The 27,894-nt window shown below is 43.7% G+C and overlaps 1 protein-coding gene across 2 annotated transcripts in view; it reads left to right on the top strand.

Annotated features, from left to right (window-relative positions):
- The window catches only part of LIX1 (limb and CNS expressed 1), a 744,382-nt gene that overhangs the window by 363,204 nt on the left and 353,284 nt on the right, over positions 1-27,894 (top strand). For both annotated transcript variants that reach the window (XM_085632538.1, XM_085632539.1), the window contains exon 3: positions 15,282-15,422. In XM_085632538.1, coding sequence (XP_085488664.1) covers positions 15,282-15,422 — 141 coding nt within the window. The remainder of the gene's footprint in view (positions 1-15,281; positions 15,423-27,894) is intronic.

The following is a 27,894-nucleotide window of genomic DNA, read 5'->3' as shown; positions in this document are numbered from 1 at the left end:
TGTTCCAGTATCCTGCAGAGTTGCCACTGTCATGGCTTTAGGGGAAGTGGGGCTTTGGGGACCTCTGTTTCTTGGATCAAAGCATTCAAAGAAGTATATTTCTATATAATGCAACTCTTGCAATGCATTTCAGTTAAATTATACTATTACATTGAGTGACAGTTGTTAGAAGTGATAGATTCTATTCATGAATTTAGAAATATTCATACCCCCACCACCACTACCCTGACGACAATGCTGTTAGTGAACCAAGAGGAAAGTCAGCTATCTTTTGCCCCCTATAAATGTCCTAGTGTATTACTATAGATGGAGTAACTTTATAGCCTGTTTCTTCTGTACAGTGCACAAGCCAAGCTCTGTATTCCAAGGTGCTTGCATGTGACGATGAACATAAGAGAGAGGTACTTTGAAAAAGGTAACTGCCTAGGATCAGATAACATGGTCAAGTGGAAACCGGAAGTTAGGCATAATTTCCTGGTTTCATGTCGTGCAATTCGCCCACTGCATGGTTGTCCCATTCTAGATCAAAGCTTAATGGTTTACGTGTAATTCTTTGAGGCGCTAAAGCAGTGCACTGTGTTAAATACATCAGGGCTATGGATGTTGGAAAGGATTGTCAGTGATGTTTGTGGAGGGTGATGTTTTAATGCAGGAACAAAAATGGAAACCAGAGGTCCACCCTTGGCCAATGCATTGAGCTGATGTGCTCTACGTTGCTAAAATTCTTTATGCAATATTATCCATTCTTGAATTAATTAATCCACCCACTCCTTACAATTCTACTGTTTATTCATTAAGCTGTGACGCTATGTCTCCTCTCTCTGTCCAGCCTCCCAATAATTAGGCACAGTTCTCTAATGAAAAACTGATATAAACGCACCATACTGGCACTTGTTTCAGAGTTCGGGCTCACTCGCTACATGCAGTATGGGACTGGTCTGCTAGAAAAAAAAATAGGCTCCCAGTCCAGCCTGCTCTAAATACCTCAAATACTTTTTCAGGAGGATGCCCTCTCTTTCATGCCTCCCTTTTGTCTCTTTTGTTATTATCCTACCAACCTTTTCCTTGCAGTGTACTTTTCACACTTTTCTTAGTTATTGTATGCATACCACTCATTCACTTTCTTTTTTCTGCTTTTTTTCCTTTCTCTATTTCTGATAGTCCTATTCATCTTTTATATGCCTATGATTCAACACTAGATGTGTGTGTGTGTGTGTGTATGTATATATATATTCACTGAAAAAACCATAGGTTTCAGGGGCGTTATAGTTAGCTGGACTTTTCACTCGTACAAAACCATAGAAATTCCCCCGTTATAGTTAGTTCAGCTAACTATAACTCGCGCGCCCGCAATACACTGCTGATGACGTCACATATTACATGACTCATGACATGGTCAGTGACATCACTCATGACATCACTGATGACATCTCAAATGACATCACTGATGACATCACTGATGTCATCATCCAGTGAATGTGTGATTTTCTGAAAATTACATATGTTTTATATATGGATATCTCCAGGTCGATGGAAGAATAAATGGGTATATAAGTGTCTAAATGGATGATTTGTTTTTGAAAAATTGATTGTATAACTGACTGATTAAGTGTATCTTAGTGAATACATGGCTTAGTGAGTAATGTTTAAATATGTAAATATCTGTATCAGTCTCTCACTTTGTGTATAAGTGGCTGCATGGGTTGGTGAGTAGCTACATGAGTGTCTATATAGGTTATTAGTTGTTTTTTGAGTATCAGTATAAGTGTCTGATGTCTGTATGGTTCGGTGGGGGTATTACGTAGTGCATAGGTGCATGAATGAGTGACTCACTGTTTGTATGTGTTGAAGACAGCATGTGTGCAGGACTGTATGGGTGGATGAGTATGTGCATGGGTGTGTTAGTGAGTGAATGACTGTCTCAATAGTGTCTCTATGAGTAACTACATATGTTTTAAACTAGTATATGTGACTATTGGTGTATATAAGTGAGTATATGTGAGAGTGAGAGATTGAAAGAGTTCCTGTATGAATAAGTATGTGTTTCTATAAGTGATTGTTTAAAAGATTAAGTATGTGTAAGTTTCTGTAGAAGTAAGTGTGGTGGTGTGTGTATAACTGTATATGCAGGTAAACAGATGTTTGATTCTTTATTAGCATGAGTGACTATGTGTGTGAGTAACTTTATGGATGAGTGGCGTTGTGTAACAGGATGTATAGGTGTATGAGTACATATGATGAGTGAGTACATGTATGAGTGACTGTATAGGACTGTTGGTGAATGAGTGGATGTGGATGTGGATCTTACAATTACTGAGTAGGTTGTTGTAACTGGTATTGGTATGTCCATTGTTTTGAAAATTTTAATTTCTATTTTTGAATGTGTGTATCAAAGGTTATATTAGGGGGAGAGGAGGTCTGCCACTCTATCACAAGGATGATGTCATCAGTGATGTCATCAGTGATGTCATCAGTGATGTCACTGACCATGTCATGAGTGATGTAATATGTGACGTCATCAGCAGTGCATTGCGGGCGCGCGAGTTACAGTTAGCTGAACTAACTATAACGGGGGAATTTCTATGGTTTTGTACGAGTGAAAAGTCCAGCTAACTATAACACCCCTGAAACCTATGGTTTTTTCAGTGAATTTCTAAGGTTTTTTAAATGCTAATTCCTAGCTATAACGTGCCCGAAACCTATGGTTTTTTCAGTGAATTTCAAAGGTTTTTTAAATGCTAATTTCTAGCTATGCCTACAGAGATAGGACATGTGAAGAAAGATAGAAAAACGCACAGAAAGAAAAAAAAGAAATGCAGAAAGAAGCAACAGAAGTCCTCAAAGACGAAGAAAAGTGCAGGAAGAAGTATAACGTGCAGAAAGAACAAACAGAAGAGCAGAAACAAGCCTTGTTGCAAAATCATCCTGTACCCTCAACTTTTTCAGACGGATACTGGTGGTAACTGAGTCTGACTAACCAGTCCTAGAGCCAGTGCTATGTTAAAAGACACTCAGAATACAGTGAAAACACCTACATACACTAGGGCGCACTATGCGTTGGGGTCCCCCTGTCATAAACATGACCTCCTCTGTAAGCCCCTAGTATATAATAGCGCAGGGGATTAAAACTACCTCTTAAAACGCACCACAGGGCGTGTTTGAACACGTCACCTCATGCCCCGTCCCCTCCATTCCCCACTGTGTAAACACGCCCTGTAGCCGTTTTAAGTTGGGAGATTAAGTCCCCTTGAATCCTGAGGGTCCCTAGGATCCAACTAGACCACTAGGTACCTCCAGTAAGCGCCACAGAGCTGCGTTGCAGAGAGGTGTAAAAAGTGGCACGGCCTGCACCACCTCTCTGCAACGCAGAGCAGTGGTGCTTACTGGAAGCACCTGGTGGGCTAGTTGGACCCCAGGATCCCTCAGGATTGAAAGGGAAATATTTCCCCAACTTAAAAACGCGCCACAGGGCGTGTTTGCCCCGTCCCCTCCCTTCACCACTGTGTAAACGCGACCTGTGGCCGTTCTGAGTTGAGAGATTAAGTCCCCTTGAATCCTAAGGGTCCCTAGTGTCAAACTAGCCCACTAGGTACCTCCAGTAAGCGCCACAGAGCTGCGTTGCATGGAGGTGTAAAAAGGGGCGTGGCCTCAGAACACCTGTCTGCAACGCAGCTCCCTGGCGCATACTGGAGATACCTGTTGGGCTAGTTGGCCCTCAGGGACCCTCAGTATGGAAGGGGAATTAATTCCTCAACTTACAACTGGCCAGGGGGCGCGTTTGCAGAGTGCTGCAAGGAGGGGGCGTGGCCTCCGGCGAGATGCCGGTCTTTTATTTTTGTTTTTTTTTAGAAGGAGGGCTGTGTGGCCCCCTTTCTTTTTCTAATATATTAGCCCTGGGGACCCCATCCCCCAGGGCCTGCACCCTAATTTTTTCTGTTGAAAAAAATTAATTTGGCCCTCCCAAGGCCTTAATCGGCCCCAGGGACCCCAACCCCCGGGTCATGGCCTATTTTTTTTTTTTTTATTCTTTAGGAGGGGGGCTGTGTTGCCCCCCTCCTCAGGCCACTTATGGCCCCAGGGACCCCATCCCTCGGGGCCGGCCTTTGATTTTTATTATTTAAAAAAAAATATATATTTATAGAAACACCTAGGACATGCTGGACAAGCCGTATGTACCTATCACCATGACGATTTGTGTGATATTCATTAAAAGGCATACAATGAATCCACGTAGAATGTATTCACACCGCTAGTGAAGCTCTGACATGTCTTGACACCCTACCGTGCCTAATCCCGGCGCCCCCGCTGGTGGGTACTCTCCAAGTAGACACCCTTGTCGTTTATTTATACAAACATGGGTAGCTATTGACGGGCACATTTAATACACATGCACACCAAGTCATTCAAAGGGGATTCGACAAAAATTCGACCAAACTATGCAAGAAACCCCCTCACGGTTAATAAAACACACATCCACCGCCGGATGTGTAATACTTTTTATTTTACTCTCTGGAAAGGAGACAAACCTCACTTGAGAGTCACAGCGTGCTTCTGGCTGAGCCCAAAGCTGTGTTACACCCACCAGTGCCCGCCGAGTGCCACACACCTCTGTGTTGTATTCCACCAGCTAGTGCGTATGCTATGACACTCTCTAGCCCATGTGCACTGTAACACCACCCCGTGAATATGTCATACCACACTTGCCTTCGCACGGGTTATATTGCCCCATCTAACGTGCCTTCCTCGATGCCTATGTTAAAAGCACAGCACTATGCCATACATATTATAATCTGGGATCCATATCTGTGTCATAGTGCATATGCAATGTTACACTACCCAGCACATATTTTATATTACAACTTTAGAGACTACTTAGGTTACACAACACTGCCCTGAGCATATTACACTCCAAGGCGCATATCACATAGCAAGCCCTAGTGCCTGTGCTATCTCGTGCTCTCCAATGAATCTGTCATTGCGCACAATGTATTGCATATTATATTTCAAGGCCCGGTTCATCTTATATCACACTTTTTGGTGCATAGTTTATACCATATACTATATCTAGTTTTCTTTTTCAATCGTGCTCTCAGGACTATGTTCTATATAACACTGCGTCCACCTACCCTTTTCACGGGCATTACATTTTGCGATGGGGGGTGGAGGGTCAGGGGATGTTTCTGCCAAGTGAGCCCGGAGTCACAGTCCCAAACGTCCTCTTCTTCCTGAATAAAAGTGAGATTATGCTGCATACTTGTTCATATTTTAAGTAGTTCGCACAGACACACATTTTAAAAACAATAAAGTTCCTAAAAGCCACCTTCTATGAACAGTTAGCTTGCTGCCCCATCCACCTCCTCCCTATCCTCTGTTATCTGAATCCATGGACTAGCCTCCTCCCTCCTTCCATGCATGGTCTGATGTGCTGCCACTGCCCTCCATTTAGCATGATGTGCCAGTCCACTCCTCCTGCCCTCCATTGCCCAATTCTATGGCCCATCATTGACCTCCTGCTTAGCCTCTGTGCTTAGCTTGCTGCCCCTATTCTCCTTCCCCCTGCCCTCCGATGTCTTTGTGCATGCCCCTGCTCCATCCTTTTTGACCACCATGTTCCATGGAGCTGCCACTCCTATCTACTCTGAGTGTTCTGTTGAGCTCCCCTCCCACCTGCCTAGCATTGTCAGATGACTGTAATCTGTCCCTGCCACCTCCACCCTGCCTGTCCACATGCCATGCCCCTATCCCCTTCCTCCTGTCCTCCATTGTCCATTTTACTGCCACACCCTTCTGCCCTTCCTGGTCTGTTGTGCTGCAACTGCTCCTCCTGCCTGCCCCGCGCGGTCTGTTGTGAGGCCCCTTCCCCTGAACTCTCTTGTCTGTGCCCAGGTCCTGACCCTCCTTTCTATCCTCCATGGTCCTTTGTGCATGCCCCTGCACCCTCCTTCTTGCCCATCATAGCCATTGTGCTGCCACTTACCCTCCCGCTTGCCATGCATGGTCTTCTGTGCTGCCATGGCCCCTCCCACCTTCCCTGTGTGGACAGCTAGCTGCTCCTGACCCCCTCCCACCTTCCCTCCATGGTCTGTGTGTATGCCATCATAGTCTCACTGTTGCTCTCCATGGTGTGTCTTGTTTCTTGTGCCCATCCTGCCTGACCTCCATGGTCATCTTACTGCTCCTGCCCTGCCCCCTTGCCCCCTTGCCCCCAGCCCTCTGTTTCCATGTGCAAACCCCTATTCCCTCCCTCGTGGCTTGTCGGTTCCATTGTAATGCCCCTGATCCGTCCCTCCTGCCCTTTATGGTCTGTTATGCTGCAGCTTTCTCTCCTGTCTGTCCATTATGGTCAGCTAGCTACCATTGCCTCTTTCCCCTCTGTTGTCTGTTGTCCATGTGCATGGTCCTGTCCCCTCCTTATTGCTTTCTATGGATTGTTGTGCTGCACTCCCGTCCCGCATGCCTTGTGTGGTGTATTGTGCTGCTGCAAACCCTGATGCCTGCCCTGTAGGGTCAGTTTGGTGCACCTCTCAATGTCCCTCCTGTCCTCTGTTATCCGAGTCCATGTCCCTACCCCAGTTCCTCCTGCCTACCATGATCCAATGTACCATACTTGCGAACATTTTGAACTTGGTAAGAGGGAGATTTTGAAATAAAACTGGGGTATTGATTTTCCCCTTTGAGTTACATTGAAAAAGAGAAGATTGTAGACAGGAAACAGATCAAGTAAAGCCCATTTGAGCTTAAAAACATTGGACGTTTCCTGGCTGAAACGGGTCTGTTGGCATGTATGGTTGTAGGACCGCTGCCTCTTCCTTCTGCCCACAATGGTCTATTATATTGCCACAGCCTCTCTTGCCAGTCCTGTATTGTTGGTTTGTTGCCCCTGCCCCCCTTTCCACTGCCCTCCACAGTCTGTTGTGCTGCCACTGCCCTTCCTGCCTGCCCAGTGTGGTCAAATTTTTGCCTCTGCACTCTCCTACCTGCCTTCAATTTTCAGAGTCCATGCCCCTGGCCTCTGCCTCTCAACAGTATCCCAATGAACAACTAGATTGCTAACATTCTATATTTATTACAAAAGTGTGGAACGCCTGACGTCATCTTGATGTAATCAAAACTGTAATGCCTAGAGCATTTCCTTTAGAAATTACATATATGAGAGGGTCTTATTTGCATCAAAATTATGGTTAGTGCTCTAAAAAAACTAAAATGAGGACATATTTTCTGAGTTTTCAAATAGCGACAAAGAACTTTTAAATTATTTGTAATCCTAGTTTTTTTATCCAGTTGACCACTTGATTAAATGTTGCATCCAAGGGGAGAGGGTGTGGTGTAACTTCCAGAGCTGCAGACTTTGCAACTGGGGAACCAGGTTGGAGTTTCTGCTTCAGCTCAACATTCTATGATTCTGGTCAAATCACTTAATCTCCCCATGTCTACAACCAAAATGAATTTGATCTTGTGTGATGTAACCGATGCTCATGTAAAGAACTCCAATACCTGACAAGTCTGCACTATATAAAACTGCAAATACACCAAAAATAAGTGTTTTGCACACTTCTGTCATTGGGCTACATTTGGGCTACATCTCGGTGATATTTGGGCTACATTTGGGCTACATTTGGGCTCTTTTGTCTCTGGTGGCCATTTTAGGAGATTTATTTGTTATGAAGTTTCCTAATTTCCTCATTTACTGCAGTCTCCTCAGTAGGAAATGCTTTCAGTTTTTTACTTTGATTCCATCAAGAAGGTATTCAGATATGTCACACATTTGCCATAAATTCTGAATGTTAGCACTCTAGTTGCTCATTAGATCACTGTAGTAAAGCTACTGCTCACCACGGAAGTCTGCTGCTAGTATTAGAAGTGCATGTTTCAGTCTGCATATCAGAATTTTTTAATGAAATAGAAGAGGATTTGAGAAGTCACTCAAAATGTGCCCTAATTTTTCTTTCTTCAGCACTAATCATAATTTCTATGGCAAAATGAACCCCCTCATTGTGTTCCTTTTTAAATTAAATGTTTTAAGTGATACCAGTTTATTCCAATCAAGATGGCTTCAGGTGTGCCATACTTTTGTCATAAGTAAGACAGTAAGCGCTCTAGTTGTTCTTTAGAACACTCTGGGACATTCTGTCATTCGGCTATACTTGGGCTACATCTGTGTGATATTTGGGCTACATTTGGGGTCTTTTGTCTCTGGTGGCCATCTTGGGAGATTTATTTGTTATGAAGTTTCCTAATTTCCTCATTTACTACAGTCTCCTCAGTAGGAAATACTTTCAGTTTTTTACTTTGATTCCATCACGAAGACATTCAGATGTGTCACACATTTTCCATAAATTCTGAATGTTAGCACTCTAGTTGCTCATTAGATCACTGTAGTAAAGCTACTGCTCACCAGGCAAGTCTGCTGCTGGTATTCAAAGTGCATGTTTCAGTCTGCATGTCAGAATGTTTTTATGAAATAAAAGAGGATTTCAGAAGTCAAAATGTGCCCTAGTTTTTCTTTCTGCAGCACTAATCATAATTTATATGGCAAAATGAACCCCCTCATTTTATTCCTTTGTAAATTAAATGTTTTAAGTGTTACCACTTTATTCCAATCAAGATGGCTTCAGGTGTGCCATACTTTTGTCATAAGTAAGACTGTTAGCGCTCTAGTTGTTCTTTAGAGCATTCTGGGAAGCTGCAGTAGAACACAAAGGAATCAACTGACAGTCTCTGCCCTTGTTGGATGTACATGTTTTACTGAGAATGTCAGGCTTCATTCTTACATGACTGAGAAAGATAATGTGAATTTACAGAAAATATGCTCTCAGTTTAGCTTATAGATCACCTTCCAAACCTCTGTGGGAAAAGCATGAGAAAATAGTTTTCTCTCAAACATGGTTCATGATATCACAGCAGAAGGCTTTTTCACATGGTAAAATCACCTTAGAACACACCACAATTCCTAAAATGAGTATGGTACCATCAACAAATGATTTATAATGTAACTAAATTCTTAAAACCTTCTATTAACTGCAATGCTTTTTTAATGAGGTGCTATCATGTATATTGGTCCCAAGATGGCTGCCAACACTTCTTGGATGAAGTACTGACAGCCAATCAGATCTCACGATGAGATGTGTCATTAGGCTCCGCCCAGATATATATGAGATTTTACTTTTGATTTTCTCAGGAACTACTGAACAGATTGACACCATATATGCAAAAGGCACATCCCTGAGCTGAGGACTACCTCTCTGCCAAATTTCAAGTAATTCTGTTCAGCCGTTCGGGCTGTACCTTGGACTAAAGGTCCCTATGGAAAATTGCATGGGAAAAATGCGTTTTGGAACCCCCTTTTTTCTCAGCCCCCGCTTGACGAATCCCCCCGAGACTTTCAGGGTAGCAGCGGAGCGGAGCGCCCCACCTATTTTGAAAATTTTGCGAGGATTCGTCAACCGGCGCCAAAGTTATTCCAAATAGAATGTTGCGGATTTCCTATGGAAACACGGTCCTAACTATAACTATCTACTGGCGGCCGCCAGTAGATAATATAATAGTTTTGGCACGCTTGATCATCTACTTTTTCCAAAATCTGGTATTTATACTGCCATACTGTCTGAATACTGACTGTTATTTTATTATTTCCGGCCTTTGCATTGCCCTTTTTCTTTTTTAATTTCCAATAACATTTTATTACTTTTGCAAAAATGGTTATGAATATGCCATTCATATGAATTCTCTTTTGTTATATGTATAAATCGTTACTTGATATATTATACCTGTAATTAACTGTCAATGTATACTGAGTGACTTAATGAATCTAATATTTTTGGTGCTACCATCACTATTCTCGGATACTTTAAGGTAATGTAGCAAAACAATGATCACTAGAGTCCAAAGCGTTCATTAAAATAAGAGCTATGCAAAGAAAACATGACCTGCATGATGGTTCAAATGGTGAAAATGTAGGGAGCCCACAGTCCTAGTAGAGATGTTACAGCTAAAGTATTTTCAGTTTTAAAAAGGTTAATAAAAAACTTTCCCTCTAAAAGAATGAACTGACGTGAGAGCTGATGCAATTTAAAACATATATATTCAACTGATGAAAATGAAAAGGACCCGATATCGACATAAATACAAACAGTGGCGGCTTCCTCACAACGGGGGTGTTGGGGTGGGGAGTAATAGATAAAAAAATAAATAAAAAAAAAACTTACCTTCACCAGTACCACACGCCTCACCTAGGGTCCTCATCTCTCTGGAATGGGAGCACTGGAAGCACCCAGGCTCCTGGACTCTCCAATCCAATCACGATGCTGCCTGAGCTGCGCCGTGATTGGTCTGAGCAGCCTGTTTGGCCGCTCAGGCAGTGTCTGGGAGCCTGAGCATGTTTTCCACCGGGATGTGCAGCACATCCAGGTGGAGGGCATGCTAAATGCGCATGACTGGTTGGCTGGCCCAAGAGCGCTGACCAAAAAATCATGTGCACGTGGGGAGTGCAAATCACTCTTATTGTGGCGTGCCCAGCCCTGCCCCAACATGGCTACAGTCCCGCACAGAAAAATTAAATGATAATATATTATCATTTTCTTTTTTGCACTGCTCAAATAGCATGGGCGTGACGTTCCTCCCCCCTCAGCGGAGGAGCCGACACTCTTTACAGATCAACACGTGAAGTACACTTCATACACCATGTAAGAACCTTTCTTCATAAAGATTGAAGCAGGTCTGCATAGGAAACTAAGCCTTACAAATGGCAAAGCTATCATCTTTATCTCGTTTAGAAATCATTGATTGATGATAGTAGGTTGCATTATTTTCTGCAGAATGCCTTACATTTGTAAAGTCTGGCTAAAAAGTTGTAAACATAACTTCATGAATGAGGAACGAAGAATGAATCAACGATTAACTACAAAGTATCCTCTAATGCATAGAGCTCATGTGCATGAGTATGGTCTCAGGCGGCATCTTCTGCATATGAAGCACTTAAGTCTGGTGCAGAGCAATTCTTTTCACAGGGTAGACATTTTTAGTGAACCCTGGTACTTTCAATGGTGGCTGTGTAGCACAGAAAGCACTTCTATGCTTGGTGGGGTAGTCTTATGCTTACAAACCACAAGAAGATAGGAAAGGTGTCATCTAATCATTACCTAGAATGTAACCTTGTGAAATTGAAACTTACTATTAGTTTCAGTTAAACACATAATTCAAACAAAGAGGTAGGTTTGACCTTTTTATGGGGGTTATTTCCCTACATGATTGGAAAAAGCCAAAGTTTTGAATTCTTTCAAGACCAATAATTGCTTCTTGATAACCATGTAAAAGCAAGCAACAAAGTCGAACCTGACCCTCTATGCAATGTCACCCCAGACATTTTGCCTTCTCCCCTGCTGTTTTGCTGACTTCTTTGTTGTTAGGCTTCGGACTATGTGCACTTTACCACAACTAACAAGTGCTAAAGTGCTTGTGCTTTCTCCACTAAACATGGTAAAATTGGCATACACATTTAATTTACTTGTAAGTCCCTAATAAAGTGGTACTACATCTGCTCAGGGCCTGTAATTTAAATGCTGCAATTTAGCCTGCTGCACTTCTGTACCACAATCTTAAGTAGCCCTTTTAAACATGTCTCAGGCCTGCCATTGCAGCCTGTGTGCAGTTTTAAACTGCCAAATCGACTTGGCAAAAACAACTTTTGCCAAGCCTAAAACTCATTTTTTAATACATATGTTACCACTAGGGAAGGCACTAAACAGCCCATAGTGCAGGGTGCATTGTATATTTAAAATGTTGGACATGTATTTTTAAGTGTTATGTGTACCAGTAGTGAAAAACTCACATTTGTTTTTCACTACTCTGAGGCCTGCATCTCCCATTGGATTACCCTAAATGATAACTTATTACATTAAATAAGTGATAACTTTTATTTGGGGACAGGTTGAAATATCATGTTTCGTGTCTAAAAAAATTGCCCTTTAAAATCTTCTTTATTGGTAAAGTAGGATTCTAAGTTACATTCTGAAGATGTTGCTTTTAGAAAGTTGAAAAGTAAATGTGGATCGGTCGCACTCCCAAATGGTAAATGACTGTAATCAATTTATTCAAGAAAGTTGAAATGTTCTTGTCATAACTATTTGGTGTCTACAGCTGCTTTCCTGGGTCACATGACTAGATGTAGTTGGCAGATGGCCTTTGTGCATTCCTCCCAGGCAACCACACAATATAGGAAATGGATTCTGGCAGTATGGGCTATTCTGGCTTGATGAGAGGGGCGGAGCTGTCACCTGTCACACTTGCACTTAAAGGCACTGCCTCAGTTCACACACAAATAACTTTGCACTGTGACTGCAAACAGACTGGGACCATCGCAAGGAGGCAGGAAATTCCAGGCATTCTGTAGAGGGGAAACTCCAGAAGTTTTTCCACTTCAAAGCTGGCATCCAGCATAAAAATAAGACCCTCCGACCCCTTTATAGCAGGTTGCCTGAGTGACTCTAAGGGCTAGTTAGCTGGCCTCCTGTTTTGAGCTACAGAGATACAAACAAACTCCAGAGGCCTCCTGCAACTGCCCAGCTGACCTGCTGCACAGGACCTGCCTGAGCCCTGCTGACTTCTGCTGCAGTGAGTTCCTGATTCCCAAGAGGTGCCTCCCAGGTCCTGTACCCTTGGTTGTGGCATCAGCTGAGCTCCTCTTGGAAACATATCTGAAATCCTGAGGTTTTGGGCTCTTTGCGACCATGAATGGGCGTGTTCACACTAAAATCTTGGTGACCGCCGATGTGAAACACTGGTGAACCTGACTCTTCATGCTACAGCGACCGCAAACCTAAACATCAACGTGAGATATGCCCTTTGCACTACAGCATTGACAAACTGAGGTGACCCCAAACGCGAATCTCCAGCAAGACTGTCTGCAACACCTGACAGGATCTTTGTGCTACAGCAACGACCGTCTGCGATGCCCGGCGTGGACTTTGCGCTACAGCCATAACCATCTGTGTTGTTATCCCTGCTCCTCCCACACTGGACTTTGAGAAAGTAACTTTTTCAACAGGACTTACCAGGTCCCTGTGTCTGGCCCACATCTCATTGCGGTCGGATCCAGAGCTTGTGACTTTCACTCGGTCTAGCACGCCCAGATAACTGCGAGTGGCACTTTGTGCTTGTAGGCGCTATACTTCCCTTAACTCTTTGAAATTGCATATCTCCAGTTATACTGATTCCGATTTTTTCTTTTTGGTGTCAAAATATTTTTTGAATTTTACTGTTTTTCTAAATTGGTGTGGGGTTTTTCTTGTGTTGTGTTTTCACTTTATTACTGATTGAGTGCTGCATAAATAATTTACACCTTGCCTTTAAGGTAAGCCTGACTGCTTTTGTGCCAAGCTACCAGAGGGTTAAGCACAAGTGAATGTATTGACTTTTGTGGTTCACCCTGACAAGGATTGTGGCTGCTGCTTGGAAAGAGCTCATACATCCCTCAACCAGCAACACAATTTCTCAGAAACAGCAAATCAGTTGTGTGTCTTTCATATTCAAAGTAAAGTACTCCTTTTTGTGCCATGTGTATTTGCTAGGCAGTATAAACCTTTGCTGTGCCATGTAATTAACTAGGGGCCTGATGAACAAAGCATTTTATTTTTGCACCATACATAAGCCCTTTTATGTGTCGTACAACGGTTTCTGAGATGCTTTCTGATTCTCAAATAGAAGGGAGGCACCCCTGAATTGCAAAGGTATGTATCAATTGTTTATGACCTCAATGCCGAACGCAGCCTCTTGGTGACCGCCAAGTTAGAATGCCAACTGGGGACATAAGCTTCTTAAAAAAAAAAAACATTCCCTTTGGGAATTCAGATGCAAGGACAGGGGTCTACTCTCCCGTGCTGACCTTCCATCAGTGCATTCACAGCCAATCACATGGGGTTACAAATTGCAACCTGTCTAATCAATATTCGAGCATGCTTTTGGACGATTTGTGATACGTCCTTTACATTCCACATCATTGTGAATGGTTGTTCGTACGTCAAGCCCTTTAGCCTATGTTGTGCCTTTGAATAGTTTTCTGCTCAGCAGCTTTGCCTTGGATGGTTATTGGCATGTTCTCCTGTTACTGCTACTAGCACTTCAAGGGTAAAGATGCATGAGAAGATTTATTTGACCATGTGACACCTATTCTTGTATTCTACAGCTTCGGCTCAGATTTACTAATGCTTTGCAGCAGGTTTGCATTACTTCTGTAATGCAAACCTGACGTAAAGTGTTATGATAGAATTGCTATCAACACAAATCAGGATTTGCTTTGAATAGTTTCCCAAAGTAATGCAAAGATGCGCTATGCACTGCATTGCATTACACCGTCTCAAGGGGGCATTCCATGAGTGGCCTGCCCTTGCAACCACCAATGGTTATTGACACAAATCCCTTTCTACAAACAATCATAGATGAGGATTTGCACTAAAATCCTACACCTCCCTGATGCAGGCGCCGCAGGGAGAAATGTTTTGATTTAATTTCGGTTTTCCTATTTTGCATACGTGCTGCTTTGTATAACACACACATAAATTAGCAAAGTTGTTAAAGGATAGTATTTGTACTTAAAGCCCCCTTCAAGTGCAAAAACAATTCTTTGTAGAATGCACACACACTTCCACTATGGTGCAAGAGCTTGTGCGTTGGCACATGGCAGCCAAACGTTCGCCAGCCCAGGGAGGGAGGAAAACAGCTCCACATCTCCGCAGATACGGCGCTGTTCTGGTCTCTCCCTTTCACGCAATGCAGCTGCATTGGGTTGCGTTACTTTTAAGTAAAGATGGGCCTTTGAGTCGAGTAAAGGTTCTAAGATGCTCCATATTACATACAAGGCTACTTTCCATCTCGACTACCCCACGTATGCGCACTAATAATTCTATCTGTTGGAAATACCAGGAGAAAAGGGCCAAATTCATTAAACAGACCTTTTTAGTCCTGGCTCCAGAGCCAGAATCACAGTGCCAAGGCATTTCATAATTTGCCTGATTCATTATTGTTTGGGGGGAAGCTCCCAAAACTTGTGTTTTCAAGAGGCCTCTGATGTCTGACTGCCAAATTCCTCTGCACTAGGGAGCCAGAGAGTCATAAACATTGTTTAACATTTATAACTCTGTTCTGTCTCTGTTAACCTTATACACTGATATGTTCAACTGTATCTTCTGCTGTATGCACGGCAGAGTTTTTACTTTTTAAAATGATAAAATAAATACAAGAATCGCTGTGACCACGTGTTTTGATCTTATGATGTGCTTGCCTTGTAGTGCTGCTCAAGCCGAGCGGAAGCACGCCGAGATGCAGCTAAAGTGGCCCTCATCAATTCCCTCTTCAATGAACTGCCCACTCGACGGATCACCAAAGAATTCATTGCGGAGAGTGTCCAAGAAGCGGTCTCTTCCACCAGCGTAAGTGCACGACTTAACCTCTTCCGTCACCATCATTGCAGAGCGAATGAGTCATGACCATATGTAGGACAGGCTATGGAGTTGGTTGAAATAGGCAGCGGCGGCTCCACCACTAAGGCGCCGGAGCATCGCTCCACTGCTCACTGAGCAGCTCAAAATGTAAAAATTAAATTGAAAATAGCACAATGTTGTTATCATTTTATTTAAGCACACTAGATCAGTTGGTTGGGGGGCAGGACTGGGCTGTTTAGAGCCTGGGGAGGAGTGGTAGGCTCTTCCTAAGTGTGCATGACAGTTTGGCCAGCCGTCTTGGGCCTGCCAAACTGTCATGCGCACTTAGCATGTTCTCCACCAGGCTTTATTGCACAACCTCCCAGCCCCTGTCTGAGCACTGAACCATGGCGCTCAGACCAATCACAACGCTGTTGTCACTCAGCATCGTGATTGGCTAGGGGGTTCAGGGAGGCTATGTGCTTTTTGCTGCCAGAGAAGAGGACAGAGGAGAGGCAGCGGCTGGCAGTAGCCAGGTAATTGCTTTTTGTTTTCCTACCCCTCCACTCACTCCACTTCCACTCCTCCCCGGCCCCCCACCCCCGTTCAGAAGCAGATGCTACTGGACATAGGAATCCTTCAAGCACAACGTAGACCAAACTGGCATTTTAGATAAAAATATTTCTGTGAAGATTAAATAATAGAAATGCTTCATTTATGATGGACAGTAGACCTTGCATCTTTGTTGCCCTCACAATGTGAAAGTCTCTATTGTTCACCTAAACTCAAATGCCTGTCCCTGAGTCATGTCATTCTTGAAGGCATACATGAAGCATGTGGTTCTACCAAGACAGCTGTTTAATCAAGCAAAAAACAATACAGAATTGGCAGTTACATAGAAGTTAGATATGAAAAGCAAGTAAACAAGGAAGGCAGCACACAGTTTGTACTGCAAGTGACTCTTGAAATATGAACCAAAATACATTAGCCATGATTCCTCTGTCCTGTAATAAACCTCTATTCAAATCCCGACAGGGGCAGGCACCTGGTGCCAACAATCCACGTTCCCCTCCAAGGGTTCTGGGGCAAATATTGTCTTCAGCATCCATTATCCATTTATACAAACTTCCCCTCTGACTAAGTGAGGGATAGAACATATACAGTTTGATATGAAGCACGACACCAGAGCACCACATAACGTACTGTCCCTGTCGGGCTACCCATTCATAATCCACTCCAGGCAACCCAGGGTAGGGCTGAAAGGTCCAGAACCACCAGCAGGTCAGCCCATCATTTTATTTTGTGACGTTGCTATATGTGTCCTAAGTGGCTGAGGGTATGCTCAGACGTGGGTCTCTTGCTCACTGCACCACCGGATTCAATCTAGATTGGTTGATGAGGGGTGATGCCCCAAAACCTGTCCCAGGATGCTTGTTTCCAGTCCAGGGAGGACCTGGCTTGGCAGTTCGGGCTGGCCTGTTCCTATGAGGTGCAGGGTCAAGACTGATTTGCATATAGCTAGGTCCAAACAAAATTGACATGGCAAGCAAATTAACAATGGATTTCATCCAGATCTGTTACTGGGGTTGGTGTTTGAAAGGTTTCAACTCCCCATCCATCATTTTATTTTGTGATGTTGCAGTCCTCTCTTCAGCCTGTCCCATTCCCACCAAGATCATTTCTTGTTATGGGAACAAAATCAGCCAATCAGTACAATTGTTTTTGGTAGCCCAGTTATCTTCTTCTCGAATTTCCACCATGTGTTCCAGGTGTGGGTGGGTTGTCCCTTCCAATTGGGCCCATGCTGCACAGCCAGAGCCTCTGGAAGTGTTGTCTGCCACATGGTCAATGAACGAGGGGAAGCTTTCGGAAGCTCTTAAGCACCCTTTGCTTTGGCGCAGTAAGATAACACCACCTCCTAGCAAGAAACTGACGGAGACCACTCACAAGCTTCTGCGATTGGAGCACCTAATGGTAACCCTTTGCTACGTGCAGGGTGCGCTATCCCAGGACTGAAATAAATTGCAGAATGCTCCATCTATGTTACTAACATATTCTAGGGTTTATCCATTATACAAACTGTTACTCCCAATTTATCCATCAACAGAAGATGCCTTTACTTTGTTGTTTCTTAGCTAGGTCCGTGCTAAACCAATACATACATAAACATATTGTTACATCCCTGAATAAACAGGGGTTTGGCCAAATAAAACCATCCTATCCACAAGGCATGGCATGATTCACAGTGAGCATAGTTCTGCACTCTATTTCACTCACATTTATCAAGAATTTGTAGGATGACCTTATGCCAAACAGTACAGAAACCCCAATGCTTCAACAGTGAAATGTCAGCCCAAGGAGGATGCGAAAGGTCACCTCAGAAGAAACATCCTGCACCTCTTTGACTTCCCAGAGGTTTGTGAAGGGTCTCAACACTAAATATTTGCCTCGAACCATTCAATAATTTCTCTGTGCTTCTTGTTTGAGCTGGCGCTTGGACACATAAGAGGATTAGATTCCCCTCTCTCAGGAGACACAATTATTTCACGGTCTACCACTAGGGCTTCACTAGAGGCCCAAGGGGGTGGTGATAATGCTCCAGAAGTATCTCTCACAGTCAGATGCACACAGATTAACCTGGGCTGATTCATTGTCCAAGAGGGAACCTTGGACGGATCTCCCTGGTCGCTGTGCAGCATTTATACTCCTCCCTCACTGGTTTCCAGAACACTACAGAAACTGTATGATGCACTGCTACAGACACTCACTGGGACTCAGGCGGTAGGGGACTGTTTCAACCATCAGAACCTTGGAAACAAACTCTGGCGATGTGACTACTAGATCTCAGGCATTGATGAAATGGGTGACGTCCATTAGGTCAAGTCAACATCTGGCACCAATGCAACTGATGTTTTACTCACTACTCCACCCCACACAACTGCAGCTCAAGGATAGATTACCTGTTTGTTTCCCTGGGGAGGGGGAGATATTGGTCATGTTTCAGGTGTCCAGATTTTCCTGCAAGCCTTTCGGACCCCTCCCCAGTTGAAGTGTGCTTCTGTTCCACCTCCGGGGGTTCATGTGATATTTGGCAGTTAAATGCATGGTGGTTCCAAGACAGTAATTTTGCAGATCTTCTCTGTGATGCCATTGGTGAATACTTTGATCTCAACATCATGTCAATGTCCTCTCCAGTGAGCCTATGGGAGGCATTTAAGGTGACAATAAGGGGTAAGTCTGTTTCAATGGTCCGAGTCAGAGAAAGAAATAAACAGGAGATCAAAGAGTTGGAGGTGAAGATCCTCCGTCTCTAATGCACACTTGCACTGGGACAGATGGGAGTACACCGGATATTTTGGAGGAGCTGTGTGCAACCCTCTAGCATAAGTTAATAGAAATGGCCAAGCTTGCTTGGATGGTGGTCAGAAATATGATCTATGAATATGGTAACAAAGCTCTTAAATTCCTGTATTGGCTAGCACAAAAAGGAGCTAGAACAATCTCCAGACTATGCTCAAACTAAGGATGGTTGATTTCTATGTCCCACAGTGAGCCTTATAGAGATTAAGCCCCATCATAACTGGAACAGCTATATCCCATCGTTAACAATCTCCCGCTTTGCTCCCTTTTGGATGCAGAACAGGGAACTTTGGACGCACCTCTGACACTGGAGGAGATCTAGGTGATGGTGCCCTCCAGAAAGATGCCAGGTTCAAATGGATTCCCCATTGAGGTTTTTAAATGTTTTTTGCTGATGCTGACACCCCATCTCCTCAATCTTTTAATGCTGTGTGCAACTCCAGTTCTCTCCCGGATGACCTTTGTTGTGAATTGATTTCTGTTATTCTGAAACCAAATAAACCCACAGGAGGACTTTCTTTCTACTGACCTATTTCAATAAATCAATCAATCAATCAGGGGTTTATATAGCTTGCTACTCACCTGTGAGGGTCTCAAGGTGCTGGGGAGGGGAGCGGCTCCGGATCAGTCAGAAAGCCCGGTTTGAGGTCCTTCCTGAACGAGTGCAGGGTCGGGGAGCGTCTGATGTTCACAGGGAGCTCGTTCCAGGTCTTGGCTGCGATGTAGGAGAAGGCTATCCCATCTGTTTCTGCGGATGCGGGGGACCTCTGCCAGGGCGGAGCAGAGGTTCCTCTTGGGTATGTGGAAGGATAATCTCTCGTTGAGGTATTTGGGTCCCATGTTGTGGAGGGATTTGTAGGTGTGGGTGAGGAGTTTGAAGGTGGACCTCTTCTCGATGGGGAGCCAGTGGAGGGCTCGTAGGTGTTGGGTCATGTGCTTGTGAAGTTGTGTCCCGAGGACAAGTCTGGCTGCGGCCCTCTGTATGGTTTGGAGACTGTGTAGAAGAGTTCTGTTGATTCCGGCGTAGAGGGCATTGCCGTAGTCCAGTCTGCTGGTTATGAGTGCATGGGTGACGATCCTTCTGCAGTTGGGGAGGATCTACTTGAAGGTCTTACGGAGGATCCAAAGGCAGATGAAACTAGTGGAAGCGACGGCGTTGGAGTCCAGGACGATGCCGAGGTTCTGAGCATGGTATGTCGGGGTGGGTGGGTTCCCGAGGGCGGAGGGCCACCAGGTGTTGTCCCAGGCGGAGGTGCAGGGTCCGAGGATGAGGACCTCTGTCTTCTCTGAGTTGAGCTTCAGACAGCTGTTTTTCATCCATGCTGCCATGTTCTTCATTCCTTCCTGGAAGCAGAGTCTGGTGTCTTCGGGACTCTTCGTGAGTGAGAGGATGAGCTGTGTGTCATCGGCGTAGGATATGATGCTGAGTCCATGCTGTCTGACTATGGCAGCAAGGGGGGCCATGTAGATGTTGAAGAGCGTGGAGCTGAGTGATGATCCCTGGGGATTTCCGTGGGTTTGGAGACGAAGGGAGGGAGTTGGATCCTCTGGGTTCTGCGGTAGAGGAAGGATTGGACCCAGTCGAGGGCTGCTCCTTGTATTCCCGCGTCGTGAAGTCTGGCTGTGAGCGTGCGTTGAGATTACATTACTGGCTAAACTGCTGGCCACTAGGTTGCCTGCAGTGGTTGGGTCATTGGTTTACAAGGACAAAAATGTCTTTATGCCAAGAAGTACAAGACATTGCCTGTGGAGGCTACAGGTGGCATTAGCTACATCAAGGACCTACAGGCACCTCTGTGTTGTTACTGTACTGCAAGAAAGTATTCAATACTATACACTGGCCCTTCTTGTTTCAGGTCCTAACAAAACCTTGTTTGTGGCACTAGTGTCAGACCTTTACAAAGTCCTTACGGCTCAAGTTGGGATTAACAGATGATTCTCTTCCCACTTTCCTATCCAGCGGGGTACACATCAGGATTGAAAATTGGCCTTCACTGCCCCTCAATTTAATGGGTAGGCTGGCACTTTATAAAATTCAGTACTCCCCCCTTGCCCCCCCATCTTCTGTACGTGCGCCAGAATTAACCATCTATTATGTCCCCATGCATTTGTCTGATAACTACAATCACAGGTATCCCTTTTTTATGGGTGGGCAAGACCCCCAAGAGTCTCTTTCACCAAGTGCACATTACTGGTCCAAATGGGTGGCCTGGGTCTCCCGTATCTCTGCGTTTACTATGGGGCAATACAAATAATATGTAAACATAACATAACTTGTATTTGTAAAGCGCGCATTCCGACAGAAGGTCATCTTGGCACTAAATAACAGATGTTTATTGTTACTCTACTCAATGGAACCCACTACCAATTGGTGACTGGTTGTTTGGGAACAGGCAGGACTCTGCATGGTGCACAGAGTAGGCATCCCTTGAGGCACCAGGAACTCTGGGCTTAGTGTATGGTGGATCTCCCTCATGCTCACTCACTCAGGTCACCAGACGCCCCCTTTAATGTTGGCAGGTGGCACTGACACACATTGCATGGTTTGGCAAACTTACAGCACAAACCCCCCTTGTGGATGGTAAATTGGCTGAAACACAAAGCACAGTGGTCAGTATTCTGACAGTGGGACTTGATTGGTATTTCCTACTGGGTGATGTATGAGTTTGTGATCACATTTTTACTTTTTTACAACTAAGTCTAGTGTTTTAACTCCATGGATCCCAATTCTTCAAATACCCCTAACTGCACCATGTTTTAGACACATACCGACCGGTATGAGCAGGGAGCGTCATGAATGCAGCCCACTTGAGGTGAAAGTGACCATGGAATTCCCAGTTAGAAAGGTGAGTACAGATTATATCTCCTCTTCAAAGCTCCTGACTTCCTACAGGGTATGTGGGTGGCCTTGAGAGGTAGAGGTTGAAGAGATGGAGGACGAGGGGTGGCAGGAGACCAGGATGGCTGCTCGGATTGTGGCTATTCCCTCAAACCTATGACTGGTCCAATTTAATTACTTTCATAGTTGCCTCTGGAAAATGGATAAGGGACAAAACGCTAAATGTAGAAGGTGCTGGGCCCCCGAGGAGACCCTCTACCATAGGCTCTAGACATGCCCAGTCATAAAGTAATACTGGAGCGAGGTAAATGCAGCACTGATAGTCAAAATTCATACACTCACAGTTCCACATCCGAAAGTGACTTTACTGGGGATAATGGAGGGCTGGGCGAACTCTGGCACTTCGAGGTACCCTGGCTGGAATTCCGTTCATGGTTGCGAAGCAAGACATTGCTAAGCATTGAAGACTGGCAGACTTCCTGACCACACGGAAGTGGCACAGAGAAATGGACTACTGTTCTAGTGCAGAAAATGCAGCCTATAAGTGAGGAAGGTGTGACCGCAAGCATGCAAAGGTATGGGTCCCTTGGATCAAAGGACATCGGAATAATTGTGGCACAATGCCATCACTACCTGTTTTTAAATACTGCCTCTCTGTGACTTGGATACAGTTTATGTATGTTTCAATTGCAATACCCACTGTATTAGATGCAATGGGTGATAGCTGTACTGTAAATGGCATTTTTCTTCCTTTTCAAAATTAATGAAAAGTGTAAAAAAAATTGCAGGGTGAGATGGCTCAATAGGTTGAGTGTATGCTGAAGGGATATGTGTGTACCTGTATCCCCCATGCAAAAGGTTAAAATACTGGTGGAACTAACTCTGTCTTTCATCTTTTGAGCTTGAAAAGATGCATATCATTGCCATGTCAAACACATTAATATGGATGTGCAGAATTGTGTAACTTTTCTTACAAGCACTTCATACATTTCTGCTAACCTTTTTAAAAAGCTTTTTAAATCTGCAAAAGCAATTCCTAAATTGCAGAAGGAAAGGAAAACCTAAAAATGTTTTACAATGCACTATTAAAACACACATGTTGATAGGAAAATAATGAAAAGTATCAAGTATTTTTAAAAATTAAAATATTCCTAACACTTTCCCTAACATATTTGCAATTTTCTTGAAAGTTTTGCGAAAAAGTAGTTTGCTGAAAAATTTCCAGATGTTTGACCAGACAAAAAAATCACAAATTTGCAATTTCATGAAATTTGTATTCATAAATGTCACCAAATTTCAATAATGAAGTCATATTGTGCTCCTTCACCTTTTAATTAAGCCATACTGCAGTTACTGATTTGTGTTATACAAATGGTTAATTGTAACCAAGTGCTCCACACACCAGCGAAGAAGAGGCAGACAAATTACTCGATATAGCAAGCTATGCTGAAAATGAATATGTACTTTGAAACATATCAACACTTGATGTAGAGATGAGCAAGTGAAATTAATAATAAAATGTATTAAATCTACTCCCCTAGAGTTAATTTCATGTGTGCACCCTTATGTCTCCGTTTATACTCTATCCACATCACGTTGTTGTCTTATTTAGGTTTGAGCTACATTCAAGACCTTGTCTATCCGTAGGGCATTTTTTGTTGCTGGCTGTTGGGATGTAAAAATGCTGTTGCATGGTAATGGACGTGTACACCTGCCCTGAGTGCCCCAGCTGCAACAATGTCTGGATCATGACATAGGCCTGTCTCTCGGATTGTGGTCTATTTGTACTGGGAGCGGAACCAAAAGCACTTCCCTTATAGCAGTGAAAGCCTGAAAGGCTACTGTCTTTGCCAGGAGTTAAGCAGCATAAGCGCAGTGGTGGGAGCATGCAGTGTAGTGATCAGTAGAAGTGCACATGCCAATTTAGCTGTGCCACTGGTTTGAGGCCTACTGGCTCACTCATGTAAGGTTCTGCTACTATGGGCTTAACTCACCCTTGGCCTACATTAAGGTCGCATTTAGTGCTGTGCAGTCCATGTGTGTGATATGCCTGTGCTGGGTGTATGTGTGTCTTTGAATGATACAATTTTATTTATATTATTATCATCAAAAGAAGAGCAAGGATTATATGGAGCACGTCCTTATCCCTGGATAATTAGTTCAAACAAAAGTAACGGGACCCTAATCAAATCAACTGCATCCAACTGCAATCATATTTAGAAAACCATTAGGTTTTTTTTAGACAAACTCTCACCCACCAACCTAATTGGTGGGATGCTGCATCATCTGGTTCTCACCTAGGGTGCTGAGTGCATCCTAGATGTGCTCTAACGCCTGATTACAGTGGAGTGGGTTTTGTTGTGCAAGGCAGTGAAAAAAAGTGAATTTGTCTCAAGGATCCCCTTCCAATTAGGCAAAGACATTTTTAATAATGTGGTCCTAGGACAAGGTTAAAAGCTAAGTGCTGATGTTTATAAGATATAATTGGTCTTGAACATCCTTTGATTGGTCATTGGTCTCCATGTTTAAGCCAAATTTGAAAACATTGTAAGGCTTTCTTTAGGCCCAGAAGTGAAAAGGCCAAAAAGACGGCCTCAGTGAATTCAAGGTACACGCACTAAGGTGTGCCTCTTCAGGAGGGGTGAACCAGTCACTCACGTGTTTTCACCCAGTATGGTGTATCTGTAAGAGCAGAATAGCAAGATAATAGGTAATCATCCTTTTGTAGAAATAATTGGATGCAGTATATGGTATGGGACACCCATTCTGTGTCACCTTCACCATACGACATTCATGCTAAGCAAACTCCTATTTCCACATGTCACCCGTGAGAGAATCATCACTGGTTATTTTGATAATTTGCTTCTTGCATTTAAATCATAACGTAGTAATACCCCTCTGATTGTCATTGTAACTATCAATTTATAAGCTATTTGCGAGGAATGTATCTCTTATAATTAAGCATGCAAAGTTCCTTTACGTTGCGTGCTTCATGAGGCTATCGACCATGTCGTAGGTCTAACCTCTCATTTGTCAAAATGTATAATCAATATGTGACTCCTTTTAAAGAAACAATTATGGTAGAGAAAAGGGTAAATGTTTTGCAAAATGCAGATTTAATTAAAACATAGCTAAAGTGAAAGGAAGTTCTCTCACGTGAATCACAATAAAGTCAAGTGACATGGGTCCCGGTGGGGGGCAGAGCGTGTAGTCACACACTAGAGATGGACAATATGAAGACAAAGTCTTGTAAATGTCTGAATGCCAAAGAAATTTTGTTTTGGGACTGAGTGCTTCCCCCGCATAGCCACTTACTTCATCAAGGTCAGCCACCTATGTCAGTTACCTATTTTGGCATTGACACGAGATCCCGGAGATACTCTGGTTTCGGAGTCTTGTGCTTAAGGAAGATTCATGGGTTCTAGCTGGCCTTTCCGTCACGTATGTACGTTTGCGTGCTGACGTCATGGGGCTGTTTGGTATTGGTTGAGCCAGACCTGCCTCCCAGTTTGATAACCGTTTCGTGTGGGGCTGCTGCAGTCTCAAAGGGAGTAACTTACGAGCCATTTGCGATACATCATTCGATCAAATTGGAGATGAATGTAGGTAACAAGTGTTTGAAAACAGGATTTTCATGTCCTTAATAGAACGAGAGGAAGCTGTGCAAGTGTATGTCACATAATATATTCATATATTATATGTGTTGCCCACAAAGAATTGGCATTTTGACAGGGACTACAAAAAGTCAAACTCAACAACAGTTAGGACCCCTCAAGTTGACCATATGGTGCTTGTTTAAAGTGTTCAACAGTTCAAGCACTGGTCATCTAAATGGAATTAATTAGTACTCAGTGTGTTCCAGGAAATGTTGTCATTCAGTCCCTTTCTATGTGTAGATAATCGGTATATCCATCTCTGTTCTTTCTCCAGAAATTTGTCATGTAACTTCTCTTGGGTTTTTTCCAATACTTCTATACAACCCAGCTGAGGTCATTCGCTGTATGCCCTGTTTTCAAAAAATGGTCAGTCATTCTTGTTGTATTGCTATTGCATCTGATGTTACTGCGATGTTGCAGAATATCACCTTGATCTTTCTACTAGTCATTCCTATGTGCCGCAGTCCACAAGGGCAAGTAATCATTAGATCACATTTATTGAGTTTCAATTGGTATACCTCCTTAGGTACGAGGTATTATTTGGTTCTAGATCGAGAGTCTTGGTGGTGTGTCAGGTGACACACACTACAGTTGCAGCATGGGAAGTGGCCTCTCACATTTGGTCAACACTAAGCATTGAGTACCGTATTGGTAGGATTTTTAAGGTCTTTTTTCGGGCAGGTAGATACCAGCTGATCTTTTAAGCTTCTTGTTTTTAGAAAGAGAACAGGGGTTTCTCCCAGTTAAATTTTCCTGTTTGTAATATCCATCAATGTTTATTTATGGCTTTGGTCAATTTGTTTGAAATAGTGCTGTAGGTTGTTACAAAAGGAAAATATCTTTTTCTGCATTCTGGGTGATTCTTCAAGGAGAGTGTCCTCACCTGGCATCATTGGCATGGGTGTCCCCTGTATTTTTGCCTTTACCTCCTGTGTTTTTGCTGGTTGTTGGACTTCATTTTGCTGGTCTAGATGCTTTGGGCACTTTGCCAAGGCTGTTCAGTGAAAAAGTGCAAGTGCTCCCTTTGTAAATTATTGTTATGGATTGGTGTTTCCATGATTGGTCTATTTGGTTTACTGTTAAGTCCCTAGCACAGTGCACTGTGTGTGCCAGGTCTGTAAACCAAATGCTGCTAGTAGACATTGTGCCACATACACAAGCAGCCTTGCAACAAGGTCTCAGGCCTGTCATTGCGGTGCCTGTATGCAGTCAAGAGGAACCTTTGCCATGGAGAAGAGCTGGAGAACCTGAGGAGGAATACTGCCCCTGTGCTGTTTGGGGTTGGCCTTCAGTGGTTACTTTCTGCCAAGGAGAGGAAAAGAACTATGCTGGGTGCTGTGTCCCCTGCTTGAGGAAAATTTCCAAGGACTATAGAGCTTGCCTCAGTTTCTGAAGTTTTAGGGACACAAAGACTTCTCCCCCAGCCCCCCTCAACTCCTTTGCTGGGAGTTCTGACCTGCTGAGAGGTGCCTGCCAGTGTTCTGGACCTCTGGAGGTTGTTTTGGGACTGGAAACTGCAAGAACTGTGACAATTGGCGCATAGTAAAATTCTTCTTGTATTGCCGCAGCGCCTGCTCGTGGGTGAAGTGTCTGCCGTGTGACGAATCCTGTGCACCGATCTCCGAGATCATCGCACCGATTCTGCTGCAGGCCCTGTTGTGGAAGAACCAACGCATCGAGGGGACGCGGCGGAAATCATCGCAGTGCATCCCAGGTCTTCACAAATCGTACCGGATGGTCACTCATCGCATCGAAGTGTCAAGTCTATCGCATCGTTGGGGGACGCAGTAAGAAACCGATGCAGACCTCCCCATGCAGTAAGAAACCGACGCATCACCTCCCCTGTGCAGCAGTAAGAAACTTGTGCCATGCTATTAAGGGGGTGAGCAGGGTTTATTTTAGAAGTGTATCCCCCTTACCTTGGGTAGGAAGAAGGGTCCCTACTTGGACAAAGGTGTAAGCCCTTGCCAACTAGAGACCCCCATGTCTAACAGAGAGCATCTCTGTTTTGATTACTTGCACGCTTTTGGGAAGATTTTATTATGTTATATAGATAGCCTCGGCCCATTAGTTTGTTAGACAGAGCTGATGCTTGTACACTATAATATTCCAATTGGCTGCAGTTTCTTCTGAGATGTAGAATTGCCCATAAGGTAAATTCTTCCTTAATGCCATTGGGTGGAAGCTGTCAAATTTCAATAAAGTGTTTCTGGCTGTAGGTTTGTAGGGGGTATTGGTTTCAAGATTACCATTCTTAGCGATTATGGTAATATCTAAGAATGTAATGGTTCTTTTTTATTGATGCAGTGGGTGAATTTCAAGTTCTTATCACAGTTGTTAATCCACTCCATAAAAAGGGGAAGAGTCTCTTCTTGTCCTTGCAAGATCATCAATATATCATCTATATACCTTTTCCAGAGAGTAATATTTTCTCTGTAAGGAATATTGGTATTCAGTATGTGCGCTTTTTCAAAGTCAAAGACATAAAGACCAGCCACACTTGGGGCAAAGGTACTCCCCATTGAGGTGCCATAAGTTTTCAGAAAGAGGTCCCCTTCAAATTCGAAGAAGTTTTCTTTAAGTGCTGATTCTGCATATTCAACAATGAAGGATTTTGGTGTTTTGA

The sequence above is a fragment of the Triturus cristatus genome, chromosome 2_1 (assembly GCF_964204655.1).
Source record: "Triturus cristatus chromosome 2_1, aTriCri1.1, whole genome shotgun sequence".
Taxonomy (NCBI): Eukaryota; Metazoa; Chordata; class Amphibia; order Caudata; family Salamandridae; genus Triturus; species Triturus cristatus.
This window is presented reverse-complemented; position numbering and strand designations above follow the sequence as displayed.